The following is a 19,550-nucleotide window of genomic DNA, read 5'->3' on the forward strand; positions in this document are numbered from 1 at the left end:
GTAATCATCTTTTGTAAGCTGTTTGGACAGAACTGTGTGCAGGTATAGTGTGTCCACAGTCATACTGGAGTGATATAAAGACAATAAGTCTCTTTTTTAAAAATGTTCTGACGTTAAAAATTGGATCCAAATCCCTCCCATTTTTAGGCCCCGCACAACGTGATGTAGGAGCGTGTTTTCCCCGCCCACTGAATTGATTGACAGCCGTGTATTAACGTGTTTCTATAGTAATGCATATAATTATATCTACGAGTTTAAAACATTTCTGAAACAGTGCATGTTTGTCATAAATACAGTAAAATCGCTTCGTAATTCTTCACCACAGCCGCATGTCAGTACAATTTTAATAGAAGACACTTCAATCCCAGTTCAAGGACTTAAATCAGGTTTATTTCATACATTAACATAAGAGATATCCATACAGTACTGTATATTAATGTGTATCCTGTCACATTTGCCGTGCAAAAACAATGCAAAGACAATGCGCACGCAAACTTTATAAAGACATTGTGTGTGACTCATCGTTGTAGAAAGGCTTGAATTAACTCCACAATAAATACATCAAATAATCATTGGGGAAGTTCTTACTGTAGTAAGGGAGATCTGCTTCATTCTTGTCTGTCACTGTGCTGCTTAAGTGTGAGAGGCAGCAGGAGAAGCTACACCCATCATAGCAATAGTGAGGATCTCTTTGGCTCTGACTCGCATGTGGGAACGGTGGGCGGAGAGAACCAGCTCATTTGCATTAAAGGCACAGGCAACAAAAACTGCTATAAAGTCAAAACAGCTCAATTGTCCAATATACACAAAGATATAATAAATAATCTGATGGGTATTTTGAGCTGAAACTTTACAGACACATTCTGGAGACACAAAAAGACATATCCTTAATCTTAAAAAAGGGGTAAAATAGGTGCCCTTTAAAAGCAACAAGTTGACTTTACTTAAAGACAATGTAAGTGAACCCATTGTAACTTGGAACTGTTAAGTTGACTTTTTTTATAAAAAAAAGATTTTACTCCATCTTTAAAAATAGTCAACTAATTGCTTTTTACAGTGTATTTAATCTTGATTCATACTGAAAACAGTGGTCTAGACAGCACAATAATGAATGTGTAATGTACCCAGGTGAAGGAACTGTGGACACAAATGACCCCAGCAAGGAGAATTCATTAAGTCAGCATGGCAAAACAGAGATCTCCTTAACCCTCACCAACAAGTTTGAGCTATTAGATGGAGATGACAAGGACACAAAGGGACTAATGACGAAGTAAGTGAGCAAGCAACCATTACTTCTTTAACAGCCTTAATACGTGATGTCCTGGAAATACATATCTCCTTGCCTACATGCAGTTTTTTTTTACTGTCCTACTGTAATTTCCTGTCTTCATATCTCTTCTGACCCATGGCAGGAAGCGGTTTGCTGGACAGTTTTATCTTTGCACTTCTAGACTGCTTTTGACCGGCTTTGTTGAGTAAAAGCCTGTTCTCTCCAAGAAAAGACAAATACTGAGTGCAAAATTCAGTGTGCTAAACATTTTATTTTGAATGCTAATGTGCCTTTTCAGAATCAGACTAACATAATCATTTACATACAGTGGTGGGACTAATTTGTGTGTGGAAAACTGAAAAGGTCTTAAATGTTCTTAAAAGGTGTACTAATTCTCAAAAGAAACATTTGTCGACTATAATTTGTTGGACCTTCAGCTTTTGTAAGCCTTCTAGACTTGGGCTGTTTCTGTACGGTCCAGTATTTCTTTAGGGAGAAGGCAGGAACAGTGATGTCACAGCTCATTGTCTGTATGTTTACACTCGGCTCTATTTCCTCTCAGAGCATCTAAAAGCCCCCTTGAACCAGATGAGAATTCTGTTTTTTATTGCAGGCCATAACATTATAAATTATTATTGTGTATGTAGTGTGACAAATAACATATGAGTCTGTATATTACCTTCCTTTTGGTATACTTTCACTACTAGACAAAACTTTTGACAAAACAGTTCTTAAAATTATAGTTCATTCAGAAAACAACAACAACAATACATTTCATGGTTTCCGCTATATTCAGTCGTCTATGGCAGGGCGCCACACCAAAATTTATCCCGCCACGGCTACACTACAGCTTCTCATTCAAAATATTCAGTCATTTTTTTTAAATAGCAGGTTGTAATCACACCAAAGCGTATTAAAAGGTAAGTGAATTATAACAGCGCAAACTTTTCTGCAATCGTAGTAGTGCTGTAACTTATTTGTTTAACCCTAGGTGACTTGCTGACTGACTAACTGACAGGTGCGTGATGCGTGAGACTAGCAAACACGACGTAGCTTTCAGTGATGACGAACACAGTTTCCATAATTTTATTTTATTTATAGTTAAAGGTCTATGGTTTTGCATGCGATGACTTTATCTTGCTGGAGTTTATAGCTGCTTCACTTTAGTTCAGGATGCATTAATGCTGCTCTGTAGGTCCATTTGGAGACATTCACAAATATTCCTAGCAAATCTAATAACTGTTGAAGGTATACTTGTTGCATAAATGCACTAAATCACACTTCAGCAGCATTTATTTTAGAACGCACAAGAAAATCTGCACTTGAGGAGCATATATTTGAGGGTGCGTAAGAAGTTTTGTGCACGAACAGATGAAATCAGCGCTCAAGCACAGAGATTCACATGCTTATATGCGATCTCAACTTGTAATACTGCGCTCACAAAATTTGTCAATGAAATAACGCCACAGGTAGTAGGTAGATCTGTGTAAAAGACCTAACAGAGTCTGCCGCCACAGCTGGAAAAAATCCTAGAAGAAACACTGCATTTCATTCTGTCATCAGCTTCATGTTGTCCCAAACGTCTTGTACTTCTTTTGAAGGAACATATTTTGACAAATTTTGCTCAGAACTGCATAACAAAAGATACAAAACAGACAGTTGTCTTCCACAGTATAATTGAAAAACACAAATACTTTTCTCAAAATAGTCATAGATAATTTAAAAAATCATATATATATATATATATATATATATATATATATATATATAGTGTGGTTGTATTTTTGGTAAACATTTTGGGTGTCAAATATTTAACCCTTATGTGCTGTTGGGGATGTTTTCATCCACTCTGGGGTGATTTTGAGTCTTAATTTGGCCACAACTTTCTGTTTTTCAGCAAATTGAATGATTTCAGGTGAAAAATCTTATTTTGATACATATTTTGGGAAAATGCTTTGGAATTTTTAAAAAACTCAACAGTAACCTCTGGGCAAATTGACTACCCACTTGTTATGTTGGTGGCTCTTTTTGCCCCATTGACTTTCCTGATTGTAGCTGGTTTTTCCTTTTGGGACGAGAAATTTTTACTGTTGATCATCAGTTGCAGTGCAAAACTAGGTTAGTTTCTGGATAAAAATTATATAGTTATATAAAGTATAGTGTGTGTGTGTGTTTGAGTGTGAGAGAGACCTTTGCATACTTACCTTGATATGTTTGAGAAAATAAAAAACCCCACAGCTCTCAGAGCATAGTAAACACAGTAAGTGCATTTATACGTTACTACACTATACACTATAATCTGCTGTTTTACTCCATAGAACTCCATATAAAAGCCATAAACTGTTTTGCTTAGGCCTATCTAAAGGGTTAATGCTGCCAACTGATGATCAACAGTAAAAATGAAAAGTTTTACCTCTTGCCAACAGGGAAAAACACCAACAATCAAGAATGTATGATTATTAGGTGTCATAGTTTTGCAGTCAAAACATTTAATTATAATGGAAGTCAATGGGGCAAAAACAGTCACCAACATAACAAAAGGGTAGTCAATTTAAACAGTACACAAAGGTTAATCTCATCCCAGTCTCTCTCATTTCATCACAATGAATTGTCATCACAATAAAGGCAAAAGTGGCAAAAACAACATGTTGTTTAGTGAATGTTTAGTTCTTTTTCGCATAATGTTCACACTGTGATTTTAAAGACAGAACCTGAAGATTTGCTTTGCACCAAGGTTCAGATAGCATCATTTACATTTATTCAGACACTGCATGAGGCAAGTCACACCAGCTAAGCACAAGCTACATTAAGTCAATCGTACTGTCAGTGTAATTTTGTTTAGTTTTTCCAATACAGTCAAGATATAGTCATGATCAATCAAATATATTGTAACATTTCTGGAAAATTACAACTAAATAAATTAAACATTAAAAGGGTTCTTTTATGCAAAAATCACTTTCATAAGGGGTTTAAACACAGCTGTGTAGCAACCATCTGTGAATATAACCAGCTTCTAATGGTAAAACTTTTTTAATTTTACAGTTTTAACTTCATAAAAAGAAGCACTTCTGATTGATTCTCCTTTTGTACATGTCATCAGAGGGGGAAAGCCCTACCAATTAGTGACAATCTCTCCCTCGTTAGCAAAGGAAGTTAGTCTTGTTTTTAAGTCAGCCACTATGCTGACACATGGGTATTTGTAGCTCCACCCTCTTTTGACAATAGTTCTGGGAGCACAATCTCATTTGAATTTAAAGTGACAGTCACTACACAATTTGGATCAAAGCCTAAAAGGGGCAGTTTCAAAGAGTAAAGCTGAAACTTCCCATACACACTCTAGGGACATTAGAGACTTACTGTATTTTACATCTTGTGAAAATGGGCATAATAGGTCCCCCCCTTAAATTACACCAAGTGTGTCAACAACCTTCATTTTTTTACTTCTCTGTGAATTAATTAAACAGCAGTCAACATAAAATAATTATTTTATCAATTCGATTTAAACATCAAGATCCTCACGAATGTGACAATCCGCTTGTTAAGTGTGACGTCACGTAAAGCAGCGTCCGGGTCCAAACGCTCTATCAAACTGTATGAGGAGACTCATCAAATTGTAATAATGAACGTTTACAAAGCGCTGTAATACTTTTGAAAATCATGATCGCAATAAGTATGTCCATGTCTAATATCAGATGGCCAGAAAGTGATTCATTTTTTATAAATTGTTAAAATTTTGGTATTTGTGATACAGCAAGTCCAGACACTGTTGTGTACGCCAGTGTTTCTCAACCACGTTCCTGGAGGCCCACCAACACTGGGAAAATCTACAGAGCTGGCAGTCCTCCAGGAATGTGGTTGAGAAACACCAGTGAACACCATGATGTTGTATAAAATTCACTTTAATGTGTAATATTACTAAAAAGTGGTCATAAACAAATATTTTCTCAATTCAAATGAGTAGTGGCTTGGACCCAGAAACAGTACTCTATACGTCACCGATATGTCACGAGTTTACAAACGGATAGAAGAGTTCGCTTGTGTGACCAGCTAACTGCAGTCTTTATCACATCTCCATTGTGTGCTTGTTCTGCACTGTCTCATCTGCTAAGATACAGCTTGACATTATCCAGCAGATACTGGAACACATGTTGACAAGCACACCCACTTTCTTTGCCTGTCACTTTGCAGAACAAAGAAGCTGATAGTGGATATTGTGAGAATCCAGCCTGGCGAGACCCTCACCGATATCCTGGAAACTCCTGCCTCTGCGGCACAGGTACCACAGGCTCCTGACTTTTCCAGAAGATACGAAGTTCAGTCAGTTGACCTTATCTCTTGTCTCTGGTGCTTTAGGAGGCAGAACACGCTAAGCTGGTAGAGCGTCAGGTGGTGCAGGACTCTCAGACTCCAGAGGGCTTGAAGAGCAGCCAGGCCATGCTGGAGGACCGGCAGCTGCCTCTGGAGCAGAAGAAGAGGAAGATCCTCAGGAACCTCCGAACTCTGGAGCAGGCTGGACGGGTCAACTCCAAACACAAGTACCAGGAGGTCATCAATGACATCTCCAAGGTCAGGCTACTATTAATTTGATAATTTTCCAGTCAATTAAATGAAAAATTCAAAATAAAGCAAAACTATCATCTGTGGCCTTCTGTTGCTTATGCATTTGCGCTTGTATATCTGATGATTATACAGGCCATCACATTTGCGCTTTCACGTTTATTTTTTTTAATTTTGGGAAGAGTAACATTTACAAATGTGGTTTCAATAACCAGATGCATTTAGGCCTGTCCAGTTTTGTCAGGAATATATCCTAGACCACCTCCTGAAGTGGTCTGAATGATTAGATTTACATCCGCCTCAGATGCTATCAGATCAGAAAAAATGCAAGAAGTGAAAAGGTATAAACAGCCTCTAAAGCAAGTTCTGTAAAAAGCTGTAAATCTCCTGCATCTGCTTTCAGATGGAGCAAGTTTTACTACACAGTCATAGTTACTGGCAAGCTATGCAGTGCAATGCAGATCATTTAATTGGTGGAATACTGATATCGAAGTAAATCTTTATGCTCTATGCTGCTCGTACATCTGAAAGTATGTGAAAGTGTCACTTTTAAAAACACGGGTTTAACATGAAATTAACTCGAAAATAAATGAAAGACATTTAGCTAATTATAATGTTGAGACCAGGTGATCAAACTGTCTATACTAGATGTCAAATTGGACATTCTAGGTGACACATTTATATTTACTCAATAACGAAGACCCACCTAAATGTAAATACCGCCAGGCTGCTCTTACCATAAAACATATTTTGTTGAAATGTGGAAGTTTTAATACCATTAGACAATATTTTTTTTTAAGGGGAATACTTTCATGGACATTTTTAAAAAGGTACCACCAGGAAGAATATTAAATTATCAAAAATTGAACTGAAAAATCATATTTAACTTTGAATATATTTAAAATTGTATTTATTTCTATCCTATATGTTTGTCTAAGTAACTTTATATTGTAATATGAATTTATTTTTATCATCTAATATTTTTATGTATATCCACGAAATAGCCATAAGTTGCTGATGTGGCAATAAATAAATAATAAATAAATAAATAAAACACATTTGTGTGGGTTTTCCTCCGGGTGCTCCGGTTTCCCCCACAGTCCACAGACATGCGGTACAGGTGAATTGGGAAGGCTAAATTGTCCGTAGTGTATGTGTGTGAATACAGGAGTGTATGGATGTTTCCCAGAGATGGATTGCAGCTGGAAGGGCATCCGCTGAGTAAAACATGTGCTGGATAAGTTGGTGGTTCATTCCGCTGTGGCGACCCCGGATTAATAAAGGGACTAAGCTGAAAAGAAAATGAATGAATGAATAAATAAAACACAGGTTTACTATAAACTGACTTCATAATTTCAGTCGAGTATCTAAAATAATTTTGTGTGATAATTCTGTAGTCCTGTTATTATTAATCAGTTAAATACTCTGTTTGATTTCCTGGGTCTCTTGTTTAGGGCATATTTTCAGTTTCTCTGTGAGTGCACCTTCTGGCCTTCAGAGGAGATTAATTACTGATCACAGATCTGTGCTTTCCCGACAAGATGTGCATGACAATCGCAGCTTTGCTAAATCGTTATTTCAATTTAATTTCGATTTGTCATGCATCCCTAGTATGCAGTGGCGGTTCTAGTTTAAACGGCACGCTGGGCGAACCACACCATACACCTATATAAATGTAACTGGAAAATACACAACTGGGGTGATATGCCAAGACCACTTAAGAAATATTTTGCATGAATATTATGAAAAAATCTATAGAATACAAACAAATTTATATGTTTTATAGAATTATCTGTTATCTTAGACGCGGCTCATGACCGAGAATTAATGTAATTAAGTCTTACCTCCCTGACTTATCATCTCTCCTTTCTGCTCCATAGTCAAAATAAGATCATCATCATATTACATAAACTTTAGTTTTGTTGACTGGCAACACTCGCTGCGTGCCGACATCTCTGCATAAAAGGATGTTACTCTGGTTTCACAGCGCATGAGCGGCGCATATTTTATCGATGTGCATGTAAACAACCGGGATTCACACCGGGAGCAGGAGCAGGAATAGTTTTCTGTGTGCATGCATCAGTTTGCGTTCACCAGTATTGGTTCTGTTGCACATAGAGAATAACAAACTTGTGCACGCAAAAGATGCTAAATCTGAATGGTTACTAACATCTTTATTCTGGGATTACTCTTAATTATGCACTTGCATGAAGTAAATCGCATATCAAAACTTTTACTGGGGCATTTATTTTGTATCGTCTCCCCATGCCGCCCCCAGCCAGATGCTGCCCTTGGCAATCGCGCATATTCCCGATGCCTAAATCTACCACTGCTAGTTTGGTGTGAAGGTTGATGTTCCCAGGTTATGAAATGATTTCTACATTCTCCAAATTATATGTTTAGCCAAGTTAAGCTTCTCAATGAAATCACGCCATGGGCTTATACTGCTTCCTTTAGCACTGCAGCCTACCATAAACACCTTCAGCCAGGTTTCAGCTGTTAGATCATACCTTTGGAGCACACAGAAATGTAGATTTTTAAATATTTGTTCTTTTTTGTGTGTGTGGTAGGATATTCGATATCAGCGGCGCTACAGGCAGAGGAGGAAAGCAGAGTTGGTAAAGTTGCAGCAGACTTTAACTGCGCTCAACTCCAAGACGAATTTCTATCAGGAACAGATCAACTACTACGACACCTACATCAAAACCTGTCTGGACAACCTCAACAGAAAGTGAGTGGAGATACACATGCACATTTTTCTCACATTTTCTATAAGCATTCTCATAGGTTTTGGGTCTAGCTGTGCCTCTCTAAAATCACTAATAAAATCAATTCAAATTGATGTTGGTGCTCAGTTGTTAGAACTGTGACCTCACAGCAAAAAGGTCACTGTTTTCAGTCCTGGCTGGGGGCATTGCTGTGTGGAGTTTGCATGTTCTCCTTGTGTTTGCGTAAGTTTCCTCCTGGGTGTTTAGGTTCCCCCCACAGTCCAAATACATATGATATAGGTGAATTCGATAAACTAATTGGCCATAGCAAAGTCCCTTCAAAGCAAGTAATTTCACTCGGTGGCCATTTTGATTTGCTTCTTGGGCTTCATATTGAAAGCATTAGAAAAATGTAATAATAGTCGCATCTTAAATTAAATTTCTAATCATTAGAATAATGACAAAAGTGAATTCAAGTTACCAAAGCTAATGCTCATGCACACTTGAAGGGAAGGAGATCATAACAGCAAACTCCTTTATGCCTGTTTCTAGAAGACAATATCTAATGTCATCCTGTCAATCAAAAACTGCAACTACCATAAGCATAAATAACTTACGTGTTACATATTAACGTCCCTTGAATAATGTCACATCTGATCACGATTATCTTCTGAAGCAATTTCCAACATATTGCTTATTTCTAGTGCGGTCATAATGACCCTTACACTTTCTTCATTCAAAACTATATGAGTGACATTTTGTGTATTCTATAGTCTTTGGCTATATTGAATATGTGTGAATAAGAGATTGTATGAGTGTTTGTGCACTGGGTTGTGGCAGGAACCACATCTGCCGGTAAAAACATATGCCAGAGTAACTGGCGGGTCATTCCACTGTGGTGAATAAGCTGAAAGAAAGTGAGAGTGAGTAAATCTGAAATTTGATTGGCCAAAAAAATGTATCAAATAATAATTGCACATTAAAATACATTTATAAATAAATTTTAAATGTAGTCCTCTAGAAGTTAAAAAGTTAATAGTGATAGTTAATATGATAAGTTAATAGTCTTGTGTGTTCATGACATTACATTTTCTTTCCTTTACATTTGTATTTTCTATTAGTTTCCTGAATTTTTTTTTAGTACAGCAACAATCTAAAGTTTATTTGTTACCCTTATGACCAAGTTTGTAATTGTCCTCATGTTGCCCGTTTTTCTCTCAGTTTTGATATATCCCTATTAGGATTATTGAGAGTCACAATTGGGCCCCTGTACATAACATTACACAATAGCTTGGTGTAGGTACTTTGAAAACCGGGACATGTATGATGTCTTTTCCTATATGGTATATATTTCATTAACGGGTTATTTCTCCATCAGGAATTCACGGAGGTCAATCAAACTGGACAGAAAAGAAGAGGAGAAGGGCAGCAAGAAGTCCAAGGCCTCATCCCTGAAATACACAGCTGCCAAACTACACGAGAAAGGAGTGATTCTGGAGATTGAAGGCGTCCAGATTAATCAGTACATTCTTCCTCTTTTTCAGTCTATTATTAATAAATATGTATATTGAGTAACTTCATACCGTTCCCAAATCAAGCGCATGATAACTAAACTGACCCCAGATAAGTGGACATAAGCACAAGATGTTTTTTTTCAGAGAACGTCAGCAGTTTGTTGTTGTAATGAGTTCACAATTTTCTCTTCCTCATGTAGTCCAGATGGGAGTTTAACAAATGTCAAGCCAACTATTTTTCCTATCTCAAATCCCAGAAGGCAGATCAAAGGAATATTACTTTTGTGCTAAGTGATTTAGTCATTTAATTTAGTGTGAAAGAACATGTTTTATTTGCAAAGTTATTAGATGTATTAAGCTCCACCTATTCCAGTATTTCAGTCAGTGTTTTGTACATTTCAGGTTTAAAAATGTCATGTTTGACATTTGCCCTTGTGAGGAAGTGGGTGACTTTGAGATAAAGGCCAAGTTTATGGGAGTTGAGATGGAGAAGGTGCAACTGCATTTCCAGGTCAGTTCCTAAATTCCCAGCAGAGCCTGGCACACTCATTTTCTTCTCTTATACAGGATATTACTTTTATTATCTGGAGTTGCATGTGGACAAATTACAACAGAAACTGTATTTTACACCTTGTGATTTTTTATTATTATCATCAGGACCTGTTGCAGCTTCAGTACGAGGGAGTAGCTGTCATGAAAATGTTTGACAAGGCCAAAGTCAACGTCAACCTCTTGATCTTCCTTTTAAACAAAAAGTTCTATGGAAAATAATCATCTTTCAGAGTTCATTCAGTGCAAATGTGTTTGGAAATATTAACTAGCTATCAAACTCCTGTTTTAGATATGTTAGTTTACACAGATTGCACGGAAAGAATGGAATGTGCCTTTGTTTTTGCTTTTTTAAAATGTTTTTATAAAAGAAATGACTGCCCGTGCAGGGGAATTAGCGCAACTGTTTTGTATTTAATTTACTTTTAAAGGAAATCTCACCGCTCTAAGAATGATATGATACATGCAAAGCTGTACATATGAAAAATACTTCTGACTTGACTTTTAGTGAAATGAAATGTATTCAAACCACAATCAAAGCACCGAATGTTCACAACATGTATGATGACTGGAATTACTTCTCTCTTTTTTTTTTGGAAAAGTGTGGATGAATTATATTTTCTAAAAACAAGCATAATTGACATATGTTATGACAAGTAATGTTTTGCAAGCTGCATTGTTTTAATATGTTAAAAGTGTATAATAACTGAATGATTTCAATAATGCACTACTGCCATGTGGCTGATAAATATGATAAACTGGAAGAGCCATCACAGGCCTGTCATTAACTAGTGCCTTAACTTTCTATGTTCTCAATTGTGCATATTTTAAAGGATATTTTAAAAGTAGTTTTTTTTTTTTTATAAAAATGTTCTGTTATGATGAAGTAATATTATTGATTTTAATAAATATAATTATCGTACATCAAGAAAATGGTGTGTTTATTTATATAGAGGAGACTGGGGCGAGAAACTGCATTATCAATGTGATTTTGGAGCTCTAAGCTAAATTTGCTCCCCCCAAGGGACCATGTTCTTATATTTTTGTGAGTCAAAAAAAAAACAATTATTCATGCAATAACCAAATTCATCTTGCTCCGAATTGATGTGATGTGATAGGATTTGGCAAAAGTCAAACAAAAAAAGACAAAGACACACGAAATCACCTTAGTTTATTGCAATCCCACAAAGTTGCATTGCAATCAGTAATACACTCATCGCCTCTTGTCTACACTCAGGGATGGGCAGTATTTATGAAACAAGAGTTTTACTGTATATTGATATGATAGCATCACAAAGTTGCAAAGATAGATCCATCTTTTCATATTGTTAAAGTCATATTCTGATCCTACCATTTAAATGTTACATCAGAAATCGAGAATTACTGTATCAGATAACCTTTCAGGTAAGCTTTTTTATTTTCTTGCTCAATTAGAATTTGAATTGCAGTCTGATTATCCAGTTCTTAGCTGTGTACATGGTGTAGTTTTCTGATGCTGTAGCTCAAGTTTTTATTGGTTGTGTAAGGATAGCAGGGGATTGATAAGCCATTTCTGAAACAGCCAGTCAGCTTGGAACCAAAACCAGGCTTCTTTCAAAGTCATGTACAGTAAATACATATTTTAAAAATACAAAATAGTATTGTAATTTATATTTGATAGTGATAATTTATATTTTAAACTGTAAAATACTTTGTAGGAAGTCTACATGATGACATCTTAATGCGGTGTCAGACTGATGCTTTCTCAGCTATTCGCCTAAGCTGGAGGTCAGAACAGAAAATTGATTACAAAGGTGTTCAACGCTTGTAGTATGGATGAAAATTATGCATCTTTGCTTAAGAAATGAAATGGAATAAAATGTGTCCTTAAGAACAGGATGAGGAGCATTCAGCACAATCATTCTCAGTCTCAGTGCTGCAGGTGGAAATTCAGACAAACTTTAGAATAATAAAAAAAACCTAAAGATGCAGTACTGGTGTTCACTAAGAGGGTAAACTGAGACTTTTCTAGTTAAAGGAGAACTAAAAAATCTTGGGAGAATGAGAAAACTGCACATATAATAGTTTTGGATTAATTGCTTATGTAGATGCTAAGAAAATAAGACAAACAACATAAAAATAAGTCCTACAGTGTCTAACTTGTAGACACTCAGAAAAACGCTATTGTTAACAAACAGTGACTACGTTTACATGGACATCAATAATCAAATTGTTTGCATTAATTTGATTAACAATAATTTGATTAAGGTGTTCATATGAGTTATTTTTGAACGTTCCTTCCATGATCCCGTTTTACATGTTATAGCAAATAATTCGATTAACATCATTGCTTCACAATGTTACCCATGTTTTCTCAGGTGTTTCATGTATTTTCGGGCATTTCATTTAGTTTTTTTTTAATTTAATTGCAGTATCACTTTCATTCAGGAACATTTCATTCATGGATCATTTTATTGGAAGCACGGACTGGTGAAATAGTCTTGTTTTAATAGAATTTGATATCGTACGTCGACTGGAAAGGAAAAAACAGCATTTCACGATGCAGGTGTCGGTGGTCCTTCACTGACTCAGTAGGTGCAGTGTCAAACAGCCATGTGTGTATGAAATATACTGTCGCAAAAGGGGGTGAAAAGTCCTTCATGATGGTAATAGTTTGATTAAAGTGTTTACATGTCTGTACTGCACTTCAATAATGCCACTAAAATCGGCATACTCCACATGTCTTAATTCCATTTCTGTTTAGTTCGATTATGACCTTCATCAGATTAATCAAAAATCTGTTTACAGGGTAGACTCTTAATCAGAGTATTGTCTTAATCGCATTAAAATCAGATAGTTGTTGTCCATGTAAACGTACTCATTGTTTACTTCACTAAGTCAGTTTAATGGTCAAATGATTGATCAAATATGCCTATTGATAGCAGAGGTTTGCGAGGAACTGTTATACTCCCATGTCAAAGCATTTTGTAGTAGTAGTATTTTCAAAATACAGTAGTTTATTTTGATACATGTAAAATTACGGTATTTGGTATTTGAATTTAAAATACATTTCAATTTATTTTTGCCCATCCCTATCTACATTGTCTTCACTTTGTTCCAATAAGACAATTTGCAAGCATGCAAACTCCATACTGAACAAACGCTTTGGCTTTGAGAGATGAGTGAATTTGATTTGTCTCTGATTTGCATTCAGGGAATTTACAGATGTATGAAAGTCTACACTGTTAAACAATTATAAAATAAATAAATAAATCATTGGCGCTCCTAAAGTGAAAATACTCGAAACTCTGTTTCACCAAACATAATGTTACTTCATAAATATAACTTTATGACATGTTTGGGTTTATCTTTGTAAAAAAAAATATATATATAAATAAATAAATATACAAATAAATGTTTGTACCCTGTTAAATAATAGTAGTAATATACATTCTATTTACCAAACAAAAACTTAATACATGCTAAGAAAAGACTAATTAATGTGTTTAAAATAATAACGATAATAACAATAATAGTTGTAGTAGTAAAATATTTCTAATGTGCAAAAATAAAACAATCTAATCATTGTGGAATTCAAGTAAAAACTAGTAAGAAAAAGTATTAGACGCTTTTTATATTGAATAAAACACAGTATACTGTAAAAAATTCCACAATTACAACTTTAAATGTACTTCTAATGTCAAGCATGAGCTAGTCGTTGTCTCTGCTGTGATGCTGCGTTTCACATGTGTGTTGCTCGAGTAGGCGTCAACATTTGCGCCACAGAAAAAGAGAATTCCCTACCTCTAGTCTGTCTTGGTGTCTGAGGAGGACTGCTGTTGAGTGCGGGTTCAAGATCATTCTGGAAAGGAGTTTTCTGTTCTCACTCTCTCTTCATCATTTTGCGCTGCGGTGTTTGAGTCGTGATGTTGTGGGTTGTGCTGTTGTTGATGGCTCTGCAGGCTCTGAACGGCTCTGCGTCTGCGCTGCCGAAAAACGGTAAGACGCTTACAGACTTTCTTTTTACAGAATAAAATATGTAAGCTTATATATTTAAAAAAAAAAATAGAAAACAGTGGCAAGTAGCCTACACGATGAGTCACGTACGTAATGTAATAATAACGAAATACCTAAAAAGTTTAGCTTGAAAAGTGAAGTAGCCTATGAAACCTGGACATTTTGGTATGAAATATTGATATCTGTATAAGATATACATTCAGATAAGGAAAAATAAATGAATATATATATATATATATATATATATATATATATATATATATATATATATATATATATATATATATAAACAGGCACGCTCAATTAAGAATGTATTAATGTATTAAGAATCTATATGGATTGATAAATTGAATCATAGCCTAAATGCTGATAATTGTAAATTGTAAACATAAAAAGAAATTCATGATTTCTGCAAAGTACTTTTTTTCTGCTACATAATTCTGGCTAATATGACAAAGATATAATAAAACATCAACAGAAAGAAAATAACAAAAAATGTATTTGCATTTGTTATTTGATGCATGAAAGTTTAAATAATTTTATTGTAAACAAAGATTAAATGCTGCAAAAATAGGCACGAATGTAAGCACGTTTTTTTCTTCTTTTTTCAGAAACGTTTATTCGCTCATTTTCGGGATTTTTCCTCACCGTCACCGACGAGCCGTTTGATTATCTGGACGTGCAGGAGGGGGGAAGCGGCTTTAGTTCTGGTCAAGAACCAACACTCAGGAAAGAGCACCTCCACCCTCCGGCAAAAAAGACTTATCACATCTCTCAAGAGGCTTCGAGCTTCCTCACAGGCCACGTGGCGACCGCTGTCATCCCGACAATATACATAATAGTGTTCATCATCAGCGCGCCTCTCAACCTGCTGGCGCTGGTCATGTTCGCGCGCAAAGTCAGACCCAAGAAACCGGCGGCGATTTACATGATGAATCTAGCCTGCGCAGACCTTCTGTTTGTTCTGCTGCTCCCGTTTAGGATAGCCTACAACTACAACGGAAATAACTGGATATATGGAGCCTGGATGTGCCGTGTTGTAACGGCTGCTTTTTACTGCAACATGTACTGCTCTGTGCTTCTGATTATGTGCATTAGTGTGGACCGCTTTCTGGCTGTCGTCTACCCGATGGACTCGCTTACTTGGCGCAGTCCTCAAACCGCGACCGTCGCCTGCGCCGCCATGTGGCTTTTGTCCGTTGGCGGAGTGACGCCTTTGCTCATTTCCAATCAGACCATTTACCTACCTGACCTGGGCATAACCACCTGCCACGACGTCCTCGACATCCAGCACCTCCGGGAGTATTACCTGTACTTCTTTCCAATCTTCTGTTCACTTTTCTTCTTCATCCCGCTCATTTTTAGCACCGTCTGTTACCTGCGCATCATCCAAGCCTTGTGCGCGGCAAATGTGGAAAACCGCGCGAAAAAAACGCGGGCTGTTTTTATGGCCGTAACGGTTTTTGCAGTTTTTGTCATATGCTTTACACCAACAAACATCATCTTATTGTCACATTATGTACGGTTTGCTTACAAGCACAATGACACGTCCTATGCTGCTTACCTGATCTCCATGTGCATGGGGAGCATCAGCTGCTGTCTGGACCCCCTCATCTATTATTTTGGTTCTTCTCAGTGCCAAAAACAGGTTCTTGCTTTTCTCAAATGTCAGGGGGTCCCTGGTATTGAAAGGAGCGCACAGTTCACCTCCAGCACAAGGTCAAGTAATTTGGAGACTTTGAAAAGCAGTGTGAACAGCCAGTACATAAAGCTGATGGCATGAACGGCCTAAACATTGACTTAATGGCTGATTGGATATGTCTGGATTTTTGAAAGGGTTTTGAAAACTTTTAAACTGGCCAGGATAAGAGATCTTGTCAAACCACGATGCAACAGATTTAGGACATTCTGTCTGTTACAGGGTTTTTCTTTCATTTTATTTAGGACAACTCGACGGTTGGAGTCGACTGCACTATTATTCATTGGGATCTTTTAATATAGAGGCGTACATGATAACATCAAAACATGCAAGAATAATTCAACACGACTTCCCTTTATATTTTCCCTATTAAATGAAAGAATAGATTATATGCACACTGACTTTAAATTTCAGTCAGCCAGCCCCAGGGCTTCCTGTTAAGTGTCATCCCATACAAAATCGTTGCGTGTAAGGTCTGATTTCTTTTTTTTTTTAAAGCTGTGGTCTTTACTACATGGTTGAGATACGATATAAAGTGTGTATCAGACCAAACAAGAGGCTCTGCATTAAATTAGATTTTCTCCTACCATGTCTTTAAAATATGGAAATTAATTTTACACCAGTATTTTCAATGGAGTTTCTGCTGCTAATGACAGCGCCTGCGTTGAAACAATATTTCATCTCTTTTTACACTTTAACAACCAAATGGTTGCTTTAGTCTATTTAACTGATTATATTTGAATTACATTACAACATCGATACTGTAAAAGGAACCTTGTGAAATTGAAAATCGTCACAACAAAATGTTTACTGGAAGTTCATCATTGGCTGAAAAACACTAGCTGTGCATATAGTTTGTAACTTTTAATTTGTAAGATTCCATTCGTTCATTTTAGTATAATTTGCTCATCCCACAATTAGTATGTGAACAATATGTGAAATAAACACAGGAGCTGTGTAGGACAAAAACCTGACAAACATCTAAAATTAGATCTGAACAACATCTCTAAGTGTGGGAACCAAAGTTTAAGCAAAATAAATGACTGTAATTGCCAGAATAATGGCCAATCATCCATTATTCCATAATAAAACTATTACAAAACCATTAGAACTTATGGTTACTATTATTTTCTATTTCTATTTCTTTTTTCTATTTTTCTTTTTTATTTCTTTTTGTTTATTTGACAGCCAGATCGCACAAAGAAATGAAGAGTGGCTGATTCGCACAAATTCATACGATTTCAATCATAGGATTTTTAAAGGAAGGTGTACCACCAAACCCCACCCTTAGCCCTAATTGTGGGATGAGCAAATTATACTAAAATGAACGAATGGAATCTTACAAATTAAAAGTTACAAACTATATGCACAGCTAGTGTTTTTCAGCCAATGATGAACTTCCAGTAAACATTTTGTTGTGACGATTTTCAATTTCACAAGGTTCCTTTTACAGTATCGATGTTGTAATATAATTCAAATATAATCAGTTAAATAGACTAAAGCAACCATTTGGTTGTTAAAGTGTAAAAAGAGATAAAATAAACGCTGCATTACAAGCACCTCGCATAAGCGGTAATTCGTTTTTTTTGTAATTTAATGCAAAGATGATATAATCTACACGTATGAGCATATAAATGTTCATACATTAAAAAAAAATCTAAATATTAAAAACTTTAAAGTATTTAAGATTATGACGACCGTTAAACGCATCATAACAGACTTGTGAAAAGGGTCAATTAAGTGGCCTTAACTAGTATGTACTTACGTCTAAATAAAAATACAACGTATTTACTGTGTTCATAATGTATTGCAGAACACTTCTGGTGCTCTTGAGGTGGGATATGAGTACGGTTAGACAGGTTTGGTGGTATGGGCAACACTGTCTGCCTTTACTGATCCGCTGGCGAAAGCGTCAAAATTCGATACATTGATCTCGTATTTAAAGGGGCCGTTGCAGCAAATCAGTTACATTCCCGCATAAAAACATGTTTTCCAGCGTGAAAATGTTGTTGAGCAAATTCATTTAACTATAGAAGATCAAGTTGTTGCGTGTGGTGTGGCTTTGCTTCGCTTATTCAATATGGGTCCATGTCGGAAATATTCCAAAGCAGCAATACTGTTTTGTATTGTCGTTATAGTTAGCATGAGATTCACACTTTTTTAAAGAAAAAAAATAACAATAATGCACATCAGTAACCCGCCAGTATCTTTTTTTAATGTATATCCCTCTATGAAAACATTGTAAATAATTGGAAATCCAATGACTGCAGTAATCAAACCCTCGGAAACAACTGTGGTTGGAACCAAAGTTCACAGGACTGTGTTCTCTGGACTCCTCTCAAGTGGTGGACGTCTACATTTCAATTGGTTGCTGCTGAACCGCATCATAGCTCATTATCAAGTTGACTTGATTTCCTTGACTCCTACACCAGCGAACATGTGCCGCGCCATGGCGCTGCTCGACGCTTATTAACGCTGGCTACAATTGAAAATGAATGACTTCTGGCAACTTTGACGCTCTCGCTGCTTTTGGTGTGAACGCACAGTAAGGGATGGTCAACAGTGTAATTACAAACGCAATTGCAGAAATAATTGAATATGTAATTACATGCAGGTATTTAATCAAGCATAAGTACAGTGTATAAACATATATTTACACAATACGTACATTGTAACTAAGTATTAATTACAGTGTAAGTACATATTAGTTAAGGCCACCTGATATAATTTCCTACCAATTGTTTGACTGCAAATAAAATCATTTGGCATTTATAGAGCTATAATGTGGTAAAGACATGCCATGATCAACACTAGCTGTGCATTTATCTGGAAATAGCACACATTAGAATGTTTATCAGCTAATCAGAATCATGCATTTAACAGCCCCACAGAAATAGTTATGGAAATTATATTGGTTTTAATGGAACCTATAATGGTCTTCTATTGGTCTCATGTTAAACCCTATAAATTCTAAGAGAAACAAAAACAAACTATACACTATACCCAAACTGTACAGATTTTTAGTGGACATTATTAGAATGATCTGTGATGGTTTTTGTTATTCTAATAATTTTTTCCAGCAGGATGTGCACAGAATCACACCACAAACATTATAATCTTACTCAAAAATGTAAATGTTATAAAATACACATTACAATCTAAGAATTGACATTTTCAGTGTGACTCTAATTTACGCAGATGTTAATGTATGATTAATTAACATTACCACAGACATTATTTCACTCATAAAATAAGTC

At 36.1% G+C, this 19,550-nt stretch overlaps 2 protein-coding genes across 2 annotated transcripts in view; both read left to right on the top strand.

Moving 5' to 3' along the window:
* The window catches only part of iqgap2 (IQ motif containing GTPase activating protein 2), a 117,284-nt gene extending 105,764 nt beyond the window's left edge, over nt 1-11,520 (top strand). The window contains exons 32-38 of the mRNA XM_056458370.1: nt 1,129-1,270; nt 5,459-5,546; nt 5,624-5,836; nt 8,398-8,558; nt 9,914-10,057; nt 10,452-10,560; nt 10,707-11,520. Coding sequence (XP_056314345.1) covers nt 1,129-1,270; nt 5,459-5,546; nt 5,624-5,836; nt 8,398-8,558; nt 9,914-10,057; nt 10,452-10,560; nt 10,707-10,820 — 971 coding nt within the window. The 3' untranslated portion in view covers nt 10,821-11,520. The remainder of the gene's footprint in view (nt 1-1,128; nt 1,271-5,458; nt 5,547-5,623; nt 5,837-8,397; nt 8,559-9,913; nt 10,058-10,451; nt 10,561-10,706) is intronic.
* A 2,876-nt stretch (nt 11,521-14,396) lies between these two features.
* Nucleotides 14,397-17,726, top strand: f2r (coagulation factor II (thrombin) receptor). Its single transcript, XM_056458372.1, has 2 exons — nt 14,397-14,576; nt 15,206-17,726. Exons 1-2 carry the CDS (start codon nt 14,504-14,506, stop codon nt 16,375-16,377), a joined length of 1,245 nt encoding a protein of 414 aa, XP_056314347.1. The 5' UTR covers nt 14,397-14,503; the 3' UTR covers nt 16,378-17,726.
* Nucleotides 17,727-19,550: the final 1,824 nt, after the last annotated feature.

This window comes from Danio aesculapii, chromosome 5, assembly GCF_903798145.1.
Source record: "Danio aesculapii chromosome 5, fDanAes4.1, whole genome shotgun sequence".
NCBI classification, from domain to species: domain Eukaryota; kingdom Metazoa; phylum Chordata; class Actinopteri; order Cypriniformes; family Danionidae; genus Danio; species Danio aesculapii.

Excerpts from the sequence above, each read along its gene's own strand:
- f2r (XM_056458372.1), top strand. The coding sequence starts at position 14,504 with ATGTTGTGGGTTGTGCTGTTGTTGATGGCTCTGCAGGCTCTGAACGGC. Across the intron at positions 14,577-15,205 it reads GTCTGCGCTGCCGAAAAACG|AAACGTTTATTCGCTCATTT; the intron begins GTAAGACGCTTA and ends TTCTTTTTTCAG.